This window comes from Pundamilia nyererei, unplaced genomic scaffold (genome assembly GCF_000239375.1).
Source record: "Pundamilia nyererei isolate P.nyererei 1_Seehausen unplaced genomic scaffold, PunNye1.0 scaffold00001, whole genome shotgun sequence".
Lineage (NCBI taxonomy): Eukaryota > Metazoa > Chordata > Actinopteri > Cichliformes > Cichlidae > Pundamilia > Pundamilia nyererei.
In genome coordinates this window covers 7,977,941-7,988,681 of record NW_005187402.1, presented here as the reverse complement: position 1 = coordinate 7,988,681, position 10,741 = coordinate 7,977,941, and the positions used below count along the sequence as shown (strand labels likewise).

Below are 10,741 nucleotides of genomic sequence, written 5' to 3'. Positions count from 1 at the left end.
GTGTGTGTGTTTGCATCATTGGGACACTGATAACAGCTCTGGCCCAATTTCCTCTTTCCTCGTTAGATAGGCACATCAAAGAATGGCGTCAAAGAGAACTTCCAATTCTTCAACCTTTACTCTGCATTTCAGGTCTCTACTAAAGTTTAAAAGTTTACGCGTTAATTTTTTCGTCGTCTTATTCGGTCGTATCGGTCAGTTGGTATTACATGTTTGCACTGTGGGTCATGCTGTGTGTGTTTGATTGCTGTAGGATGCCGTCTAATTGACATGGTTCAGGTGCACATTGCCCACATGAGGTGCCCAGGTACCGGTCCACACCTGAAGGAGAGAGGAGAAAGGTCAGTGGGGTTATTAGTCAAATGCTGCTCCTTATAAAACGGCATAAATCTGCACAAGTGTCGCAAGTCTGATTTGCGACACTTGCCTTAATAAAGGCCAACTTTACCTGCTGTTGTGGGTCAGAGTTATCTGCATTGTTTGGGACCACTTTAATGATGGGGCTCCATGCAGGGTCACCAGCGTGACCAGCGTGCAAACCATTGTACATCGGCCCCCCTGGGCCTTCTGCCATGGTAGGATGAGGGGGCAGCATGGTTCCTCCATACATAGACATTGGCATCCCCTGGACAAAATGGACACAGATAGCCGTTAAAACACAAGTACACAGACAAATGGGCATTGAAAGTCCGTCAGAGCTGTTACTCTGAGTTACCTTTGGGAAATCCATGTAACTGTTGGGCAAATGCTGCGGCTGGTGGTAGTTGTTAGCAGGGTTTGCGATGCCCGTGTCGTCCTGCTCCATGGGCTGGTGCTGAGAGAAGGCCGATTGCTCCGCGTGCATCTGCGGGTGCATCATGTGGCTGTTCATCAAGGGCTGGGACCAACCAGACATGGCCTCTGTACCAAAACAACACAAGGCGGTTTTATCGCTGGACGCCAAAGTTACTGAGAACCCATTTCTGTATATGGCTGTGTTCAACTCTCACACGGGCCCAATTTGCTCTTACCTGAACCACTGCCAACCCCGAATGACCAAATGCCTCCCTGTCCAACTGATGCCGTGTAGCTGGTTGTGAGCAGAGGTGGGTTTACAGACCCCGTCTGTCTGATCCTGGCCAACCGCTCTGTGCCGATGGGTGGGGGAACCTTCCGGTCCTGTTGCGAGGAGCTGCCTGGCTTAGGCTGAGGAGGTGAAGCAACCGCTGAGGTGGAAAGGGCAGAGGAGGACACCGTGGAGGGAGGTGGGACAGGAGATTCACCTGGTGGGAAAAGACAAAGCCTAGGTTAGAGCACTTCCAAATAATTTTTAAGAGACTGATTTGTTTTTGTTTTTAAACAAGCATGGAAAAATGCTATTAAACTCTCTAATATTAAATTAATGTTAAAGGGATTATAAAAGGGGTCAGGGGTACATTTAAGGCCTAAAATGTAAAAGAATTAAAGAGAAGCGGTCTGTGAGCCTGGTACCTGATGTGGATGCACTCCATGGGTGGGGGGAAAAGTGCTGTCTGCTGAATGAGGGTGTGCCAGCTGTATGACCAGGTAGAAAAACAGCACTGCCAGAGATCCCGGTGGCAAAGTTAGGCAACGCTAAGGACACAGACAATAGAAGGAGACTGTCAGCTTTACAGTACTAAATATAAATAAGACCTTACATGTCAACATAGATTCACCACATCCGGTTGCATGTGTACTGTAATCACCACCTTCTTTATTTCTCCTGAAATTATTCTGATAATTATTTTGATTATTAAACCCAAAGAACTGGAATTAAACAAAAATGCAGCCATACCGATGGGGCTGTTGACCATCCTCTGGGTGGTGGAACGGTAGCCAGGGGCTTTTGAGCTGTCTGGAGGAGGTGGGGGCATCATATTCTCCATCTGGCCCATGCTCATGTACGCTTGCTGAGCCGAGAAAGACTGCTCTGGGGGTGATCGAGTAGGCAAATGGCATGCACCCCACACTGGATTGTTTCCCACCTGCTAAGGCAAGCACAACTGATTACTATCACAATCCAGCTGAATGGTGCCCTTACCAAAGTAAATGCACGGTCAAGTAAAGTTGTAGTTGTGAAGATTTATTTACGCCTACCTGGTTGCCGTTATCAAAGATGCTGCTGAAACTGAAGAGACCTGTATGACCGAGGTTGGCGTGCATCTGCTGAGGCTTGCCTGCATTGGCGACATGCTGCATTTGAGAACCGTTCATCATTCCAAGATTACCAGAGACCTGAAGGGAGCCTGGGATCTGGGCTTGAGCTTGGGTCTGAGCTTGTGGAGGCAAACTTGTTGGCTGGGAAGTTGGGTTTTGGGTTTGTTTTGGGACTTCTTGGTGAGTGCTGAAGGGTACAAACACAGACTGTTGTTGCTGCTGTGTTTGCTGCTGCTGCTCAGAAAGGGAATAATAAGGCCCTGGTGGCTGCATACGATGGGAGACTCTGGGCGCAGGTGCTGAGAAGTGGGGTACTGTGTTGTTGGGGTGCGCGACGTTGTGCGAGAAAACAGCAGCAGGTGCTGTGGGTAGGTGAGAACTGGGCTGTGGGTTGAGGTGAGGCTGCGGAACATCTGTGGATGGTACAGAGGAGGGAGGGGGAGGTAACTGCTGGCGGGGTTCTGGCTTTGGAGCTAAGGACATGGCAGGGGCCGCGAAACTCACAGAGTTGCCGCTCTCGCTGACAGCAGTGGGCTGGCTCTCTACGGGCAGAGACGACTTGTCTTTTCCAGCAGGGGGAGCAGCACTGGGCTCTGTTTTAACTGGCTGGATGGGGGGCTGTGAAATGGGTCCCACTGGCTGCTGAGGAGCATTTGCCGTAGTTGTAGTGGAACTGTGATGTGCGGGAGAGCCGGTGCCTCGTACTGTACTACTGCCGCTGGAAGGCAACGAAACAGAAACAGGTGTGACACCGGCAGGCTTGGGGTCTGGGGCAAAGAGCTGTTTTCTGACAGAGGAAGGCGTAGCGACACTCTGTTGGGGATTATATGGAGTAGGGTTAGGCGTAAGAGGTGTAGCTATAGCAGCGGATGTGTTGGGAGCACTGGTGGTGGCGGTATTGGTGGTCGTGACTGGGACTCCTGAGCTTGCGGTGCTGCTGTGTTCACTGTGATTCGAGTTGGGTCTGGCCTGTGGTCCTGTGTTACTGGATCCTCCGCTGTGTTTGGGGGAGCTGTTAGCACTGCCGGGACTCACAGGGCGCACGGGGAAGGGTCCCCAGGTGCTAGCAGCAGGAGAGAAGGTGCCACCAAACTGCGCCATGGGTAGACGAGGGTGCCTGATCTGGTGCATGGTCTGAGCAGCCAGGAGCGCCAGCTGAGGGTGGGTGTATGCCAGGGACAGGGACACTGGGAAAGGCTGCCTGACGTTTGACGACAGCCCTTTCCCGATCTTTCCCCCAGCCTGAGAAGAGGATGAAGACGAGGATGAGGGAGGCTGGAACGAGACGCCTGTTGACGTGGGCAATGAGCTTAGAGCCTTTGGCCCAGTGGTTGAACCACTGGTGGCCCCCGTGGTACTGGGGAAGGAAGCTGAGGTCGTTTTCGAGCCCGGTGCTCTGATGTGAATCCGGGGAATCAGATCCTCAAGCTCTTTGGCCGGGTCCTGGATCAGAGCATTGATCAGCTGGACTGCATGCCTTGTAGACTCCGTGCCTCCTCTGAAACAAACACCAGAATATGCTTATTCAAAAATATGTCCTTAAAAAAAATCTGGCAAAAAAAGGGTTTTAAAAATATGTCATTTATTATTTTGCCAAATAACTGCCCACCAACTGTAGCTCTAGGTTCTGCACCTCATACAAAACACCAAACCCAGAAAAGCTCAATACACAACATTAAGCTGCAAAACTACACCAAAGAGGAAGTAAAGTTTCTAGATGTGCTTATTTTCCCTCTACACACTAAATATAGTATAGCTCGCCGCAATTTCGTAAGTCATTTTAATCACTCATTTTCATTTCAGCCTTAAGCATCCATGATGTGAATAAAAAGCAGTAAACCTATTAAAGAGGCTGACCCAAACTTTCAAAATAGCATGGATGTTCATATGTAGTAATAGAGGCAAAGCTGTTTTGCAGGCTATGTAAAGGTATACAGGCAAGCTTTGCATACGTTCAATCCCAAAATATGCTTCTTGCCTTTATTCTGAAAAAACGCAATGTCTTGCAAAGACTCCTTATATGATATCTCACTCTTCCACCTCTGCTTTGTGAACTGGGAGTATTTTGAGGAAAATACTAGCAAAAGAAAATCTGCATATTTCGCACATTAAATGTCAGATCTGTATTTTGTCCAAAAAGCAGGCTTCATATACCAGTCCATCTGATATAATTTAGCTGTAATGGCTTTGTAGTCCAGCAGAGGGTGCTGCTTTTACCTTATAGTGATCATCCTCTCTCCATTCTTGTCCTTCTGCTTGTCCACGTCAATGTGAGCTCCTGTCACATCCTGGATGGCTGTTATGTTGCAGCCTCCTCGACCCATGATCCGAGACACAACGGACGCTGGTACAGAAAGCTTCTTTGATCTTCAAAAGAACACGTGAAATGATGATATTAATGTTTGTACTATAGCTGTCTCTTAATTCAATCAAAAAACATGCAATCATTGGCTTTGTGTGCAAGCAATGCCTTGCCTTAAGATGTATACATAATAATATAATAAAAGAAAAAAGTAAAATTTGACAATGGGGAGAACAAAAAAGTAAGTATTGCTGTTGATAATTTGCACACGTCGAGTCAAACTCATAAACTGACCTTCTGACGACCTCCTTCCAACCTTCTTCTCTTTTCTGGCCTCTCTTTGGACTCGTGAGGCTGAGCTTACTGTTGGGTGAGGTGACAGGAAGAGCCATGGTCTTGAACGGGGAGGGCAGGGAGTTGGTGGTGGAGTCGCTTGCATCTGCAGCTCTGGAACCAGACAGACTGTTTGCTTACACACATGATAGGACGCAACAAAGTAGTAGTTCTTATGTCTAAAGATCCAAAGTTACACACAAAAGTACATGTCCAACAACAAACGTGCCCGCTCGATCAAAGACTCACTTTTGCGTTGGTTTTGAGATGGAGACTGTGACTTTGTTTTCCACTTTGCCGTCACTCTGCGTCTGGGAACTGTGTCTCTTCTCTGGGCCGGACAGGAGGGCTTGGACTGCTCCTGAGGAGGGGGCAGAGGAAGAAGAGGACGACGAGGAAGAGGAGGAGGAGGTGCCGGAGGAGGTGAGGTCAGGGAGGTAGTTGAGCTCCTGACTCTTGCTCCCACTGCTGCTGCTCTCACTGGCACAGTCGGTGCTATCCAAGGGGTCAGAATCACTGTTGCCGCCTGCCACTCCCCCACCCCCACCCCGTGGCTCGCCGTGGATCTTGTTCTTGTCAGCTTTGTGCTGCGCTAGTGCAACCTGTTAAGAAATGCATACATTTGGTCATTTCCCCCTCTTCAATCTTTAGGATAAGCTGGAGATGAAAACAGGGCAGATTAAAAAGAGTAGTGCTCACCTGCGGATCTTGCAATATGATGGGTTCATTGGGCACCGAATCCTTGGTCTTGTTCTTTTTGTTCTTCCGATTGGCGCTTGGGGTAGTGGCCACACTCGCTCGCTTCTTACTAAAAGCTGTAGTGAAAGTGGTGGAGGTGGCAGATATACCAATGGTGGTGGTGGTAGTTGCACTCGGAGGTTCAATTGGAACCTCTGCTTCTGAGGAAGGCGAGGGGTAAAATTCAGGCATTAGGAAGAATCGGGCCACAAGATTCTAGTTAAAATGTATCCAAGTCATGAAAATACTTCTGAGTTAAAAGTTTCAATGAAACAATACCTTCAGCGGAATCCTCCTTCTGCTCCTGCATCTCAAATGTCTCCTCCTTGGTTTTCTGCCCCTCCTCTTCCTCCTGTTTCCTCTTCTGCTCCTCCTTCTTCTTCTTGCGTTTCTCCTTCCTCTTCTCACGCTTGGCAGCCAGAGCCTGCTTCTTGCTCTCCTCTCGAGACTGCAAGAGTCATAAAATCTTTTTATCTATGCCTTTTATTCAAAATGCTTTTACCTCCTAAAACACTATCACATGTGACTGAAATTACCTTCTCCAAGTCTAACTCCTTGAGGAGAATCGTAGCGTTCTTGTTGGCCTCGGCAGCCTGCTGGTCTTTAGCTTTGACAATGGTCTCCATGCACTGGTGACACTTCTTCAGCAGCTCCTGCAGGGTCACATTTGGAGTTTTAGCTCTGCATATTCCTCTAAAGGTTCTGTAGGTGACTACTGACTGAAATGCAAACAATACCTACCTTGTCAGCAATGGTGGCGATATATCTCATGCACTCAATATCTGACGGGAACTGGTTGACCTCCTTCACAAGATACTGCACCACCTTCACGTGACCCTGAAATTTTAAGTAAAGAATTAGTAACTGCAGTCGTCCTAAAGTGCAGCAGAACAAAGCAACGTTCTTAGGTCTTCTTCAACTGCGCACCTTACGAAAAGCAGCCATGAGCGGGGTGATCTTTCGGTTGTCAGCAGCATCTACATCAGCACTGGCGTGCACCAGGAGCTGGACCACGTCAAAATGACCACCATTCGCTGCCAGCCAGAGGGGAGTGTTCCCTTTCTTGTTTCGTACGTCAATATGCGCACCTCTGAAATAAGACAGAATTGTTGCCTTCATCAGTTAATGAAAGCCACCTTGCTAATGAGGTTAGAAGACAGAATACAATTTATGGCAAGCATCTGGTTTTTAACTCATTCACTGCAATTGACAGCTATAGACATCAATGGCAGTGAATGAGTTAAAAGCAAAAACAAGAAAAAAAAAACAGAAAGAGTGTGGCTTAAAACATCTGCTTCACTAAGAAATAAACTTGCATTCAACCCAATTCCCTTAAATGATGAATCACAGTGAGATTTAACTCAAAACAGTCCTCACCTGTTGATGAGCAGCTCACAGAACTTGTAGTGGCCCTTGTCGGCAGCAATGGTGAGAGCAGTGTCTCTGGATGAAGGAACAGGGGGAGCGTTGACATCGGCGCCTTTGTCCAGCAGCACTCGGCCCACCTCTGCATAACCTCCTGATGCTGCCTCCATCAGCGGGGTAAGACCAGTCTGTTTAAACCGATCAGTTAGTTATTAAGAAGGCCAAGAGGGTAACCCGAAAGGATAAAAATAGTGTTTGTATCGTCCAATAATTCATACATGACACGGAGTCAGTGGGAGAAGTTAGGGGGCTTAAGGTTGTATAATAAACAGGTGTAGTCAGCACACACCATTATGTCAAGCTCTGTAAAAGGATGGATATAAGTGTAATAAGTAAATCCTAGCTCAACCATGGTGAAGATAATTGGTGGGTCAACCAGTCCCAAAAAATTACTTCCCACCTTCTTTTGTAATTATTTTTTACTATTTTACAAACATCATAGGATAAGGAAAAGAAGAATTTAAGGATTTAACAAAAGAAACGTGTACTGGTGCCGGGACTGAGTCTGCTATGATGAAACTCAGGTCCTGAAATGGGACCAAAACCTCATCCCAAATAGTTTAATCAGTCTATTCTTATTGGATTGTTTAATCCATTTTACATACAAAGAAAAATGTCACTTCATTGCTCAGATTTTAAACAAACAGGAACGTAAATGGTGAAATGCTTGTGATGGTTGATTTTTGTTCCATCTACTCCGAGTTTCTCAACTCTGCCTTTAGATCATCTGTAATTGAAGTAAAATATATAGATGATTTCTTTTGTTGTCTCATTTCCATTCTTAAACCATGTTCATTTTGCTAAAGAAGGCAATGAAGGAAGCACTAAATAACTTCCCTTATTATTAAGCTAATTCAACCAGCTCTTATTAAGGTGTCCCTGCAGATACGTCACAGTGCACTCGACTCAGAAACCTCCCTGAGATATTTGACTTTCTGAATGTGGCAGCAGAGTCCTGCTATATGTGATCACGAGTCTTCACCTTAGCACGATGCTCTACGTTGGCCTTGCGATCTAGCAGCAGACTGACGACCTCAGCCCGCCCCTGAAAGCAGGCTAGGGTCAGAGCTGTGTTTCTGTTGGTCTCAATCTGGGCATTGATGTCTGAACCCATATCCAGCAACAGCTTCACTGCTGGCACATGACCGTTCATAGCTGCCAGCATCAAAGGAGAGATTCCCAGCTTACTGCCAGTCCTGAAAAGAGTGAAATAGAGTCTTTAGAAAAGAAGCGTAAAACAGAGAAAATGCTACATGTATGGTATCAGTTGTTGCTCACCTGGAGTTAATCTCGGCACCAGCATTGAGGAGTATTTTGATAATGTTGACATAACCCCCAGAGGCAGCCAGGCTGAGAGGCGTGTAGTCTGAGACATTGCGGTGTTCCTTATTGGCTCCCCGCAGCAGCAGCAACTCAACAACCTTACCAACATGGATGATAATGGTGTTAGCAGCAGGAGTATAGGAATGTCATGACTGTGAGAGTAAACTGAAACAGTTTTATACCTCCTGGCGTCCCCCAGAGCAGGCCAGGGAGAGGGGTGTGTCTTTGGTTCTCTCTGATTGAGCCTCAATATCACCCCCTTTGTCCAGGAGTACCTCAACCACGCCTACATGGCCAGCAGTGGCGGCCAGGATCAGCGGCGTAAAGCCTGTAGAGAACAGAAATAATGAGTCCTTTGTTAAATGAAATTATTTTGAATTAAAATTAAACTAACCCTCCAGACTGCCATACTATCAGAAGACTGTAATCATCTTTCTAAGATACCTTTTTTATCCCGGTGCTCAATGTTGGCTCCCCGTGAAATCAGGACAGACACAAGCTCCTCGTGTCCTCCTGCACACGCCAGCGTCAGGGCCGTATCATGATTACTCTCCGTCTGTGAAGAAAACACTCTCTCTTAACAGGGCATATTACTTTTTATATAAATGTATTAACTTGGATTATCAGAATATGTATACTGTCATGTCAAACTGGCTTACATGTGCGTCTATGTCAACAGAGGGGTAAAGGGGTAGGACTGAAGGGGGAGAGGCGATGTTTGCGGGCGTCTGTGTGGGCGGCTGGGAAAGGGGTGTGGGTGAAGATGTAGTGTTCAGCATGGGCACGCGGCTGCTCACAGCTGCAAGAAAGAAACAAAAACAAATGTAAGCACCACCCCCAAAAAAAGGAAAAAAAAAAAAAACAACTTTGTAGAGCACAGTTTCGCATCTCACACCCAACAGTTAAACTTCTGAGTACTTGCCTGCCATGATGTCGTCCAGTGTGTCTGTGAGCGTCTGTGCAGGTGTAGCTACCAAGAGCCCATCTGGAGCCTGTTGAGGTATCATTCCTGGGCTTAACCCAGCCAGCTGCTGACCCTGCTGCTGCCCCAACATCTGCTGCCCTATTAGTACCCTCTGCAGCTCTGGACTGGTACTTCCTGGGTAGTCTGCAGGGTTGTAGTCTGGCAGAGGTTGGATAGGAACGAAGGCTGCCTGAAGAGGGGGAGGAGGCGGCTGGGGCTGGGTCTGTGGCGAAGGGGGAAGAGGCGGCTGCTGTCGTGACTGCGACCCATCCCTGTGACCCATGATTGTGTCCACCTGAGGAAGCTTGGGGTAATCATCCTCTTCTCCATCTGGTTCTTCCTCTGAGCCCTCTTCATCATCATCTTCCTCTTCCTGAAAGAATACAGAGAGCATATTAAGTCTCTCGGATCTGTTAGGACAGTGCTAGGGAACAAACATTATTCAAACAAAGAAAACAAATACAAAAAATTCACCTCTTCGACGTCATCCTCCGGCTCTTCCTGTTCCCCATCTTTGCTTGTCTCCTCGTCCTTGTCAGAGCCACTGTGTACTTGTGCACCCGGTGTGGTGAGAAGAGGCACTGGAACAGACGATGCACATCCAGGCCCCGGGCCCGGACCCTGGCTCTGTCCAGCCTCCTGCTGCTCTAAGCCCTTTGCCTCCATGTACTCTTTGGTGAACTGTTGCTGTGTTTTCAGCTGCAGCTGACGCTCCACCTTCTGCAGCTCCTTCAAGATTTTCTTTTTCTTCTGAACCTAAGGAAGAGTCACATCCTTGTTTGACTAACGTGTGATATGTTGCTATGCATACGGGGGGGGGGGAGAGCACTGAAGGGTCAATTAGCTTACAAGTTAAAGGCTACCTAACTTAAGATCAAAATGAGACCAGATCTTAAGTGGATGATGGATTATACCTGCTCCTCTCGGCTCTTCTTCAGCTCCTCAATCTTGTCTTTGGTGAGCGGCTCCCCCTGAATGAGTTCTAGCGACTCTAGCTGGGCTTTCTCAATAGCGCTAATTCTCTGGCCCAGTTCATTCAGCTTTCCCTCCGTCTCCTCCACAATGCACTCTAGGGGCTGGCACAAGTGGAAGGGTGGCAGAGGCTCTGCTTCAGGTCCCCGGCCAACAGAGCTGGGGACACCGGGCTGAAGGGCTGCTTGTCTCTGTTTGGACACGCCTGAATTTGAACAAAACACATCAAAGATGTTGAGATTTAAAAATGGCAAAATAAATATATCTACAGCTCAGTGAAGTGTGCACTTTGTAAGTAGAACCTTTTAAGTATACCGAGCGGGCCCCTAGGACAGTTTACCTTTACTAGAGACGGGAGGGGGCGTAGCGATGTTTGATGGGGTTCTGTCTGGCTCCTGAGGGGGCACTACCATGGCGAGAGCTTGGAATGGGACACGAGGAACCTGTTATGACAGAGGATATGTTGTGTTAAAGCAATGGAAAAAAGAAAGAAAACAGCCATGCTTGCAAAAATGTTAGTTAAAAAA

The 10,741-nt window shown here is 47.5% G+C and overlaps 1 protein-coding gene across 8 annotated transcripts in view; it reads right to left on the bottom strand.

Moving 5' to 3' along the window:
* Positions 1 to 6: 6 nt before the first annotated feature.
* ankhd1 (ankyrin repeat and KH domain containing 1) overlaps positions 7 to 10,741 on the bottom strand; it is a 31,358-nt gene continuing 20,623 nt past the window's right edge. For 6 of the 8 annotated variants that reach the window (XM_005719663.1, XM_005719658.2, XM_005719660.2 and 3 more), the window contains exons 15-39: positions 10,555 to 10,657; positions 10,157 to 10,419; positions 9,717 to 9,998; positions 9,201 to 9,615; positions 8,938 to 9,077; positions 8,723 to 8,834; positions 8,461 to 8,606; positions 8,234 to 8,376; positions 7,938 to 8,151; positions 6,908 to 7,083; positions 6,458 to 6,620; positions 6,272 to 6,367; positions 6,067 to 6,183; positions 5,810 to 5,978; positions 5,492 to 5,691; positions 5,042 to 5,394; positions 4,754 to 4,906; positions 4,375 to 4,524; positions 2,098 to 3,655; positions 1,796 to 1,988; positions 1,471 to 1,593; positions 1,011 to 1,262; positions 716 to 900; positions 449 to 625; positions 7 to 321 (exon numbers count right to left, since the gene is read on the bottom strand). In XM_005719663.1, coding sequence (XP_005719720.1) covers positions 262 to 321; positions 449 to 625; positions 716 to 900; positions 1,011 to 1,262; positions 1,471 to 1,593; positions 1,796 to 1,988; positions 2,098 to 3,655; positions 4,375 to 4,524; positions 4,754 to 4,906; positions 5,042 to 5,394; positions 5,492 to 5,691; positions 5,810 to 5,978; positions 6,067 to 6,183; positions 6,272 to 6,367; positions 6,458 to 6,620; positions 6,908 to 7,083; positions 7,938 to 8,151; positions 8,234 to 8,376; positions 8,461 to 8,606; positions 8,723 to 8,834; positions 8,938 to 9,077; positions 9,201 to 9,615; positions 9,717 to 9,998; positions 10,157 to 10,419; positions 10,555 to 10,657 — 5,943 coding nt within the window. In that variant the 3' untranslated portion in view covers positions 7 to 261. The remainder of the gene's footprint in view (positions 322 to 448; positions 626 to 715; positions 901 to 1,010; positions 1,263 to 1,470; positions 1,594 to 1,795; positions 1,989 to 2,097; positions 3,656 to 4,374; positions 4,525 to 4,753; positions 4,907 to 5,041; positions 5,395 to 5,491; positions 5,692 to 5,809; positions 5,979 to 6,066; positions 6,184 to 6,271; positions 6,368 to 6,457; positions 6,621 to 6,907; positions 7,084 to 7,937; positions 8,152 to 8,233; positions 8,377 to 8,460; positions 8,607 to 8,722; positions 8,835 to 8,937; positions 9,078 to 9,200; positions 9,616 to 9,716; positions 9,999 to 10,156; positions 10,420 to 10,554; positions 10,658 to 10,741) is intronic. The other 2 variants (XM_005719659.2, XM_013907834.1) reach the window with 1 other exon arrangement.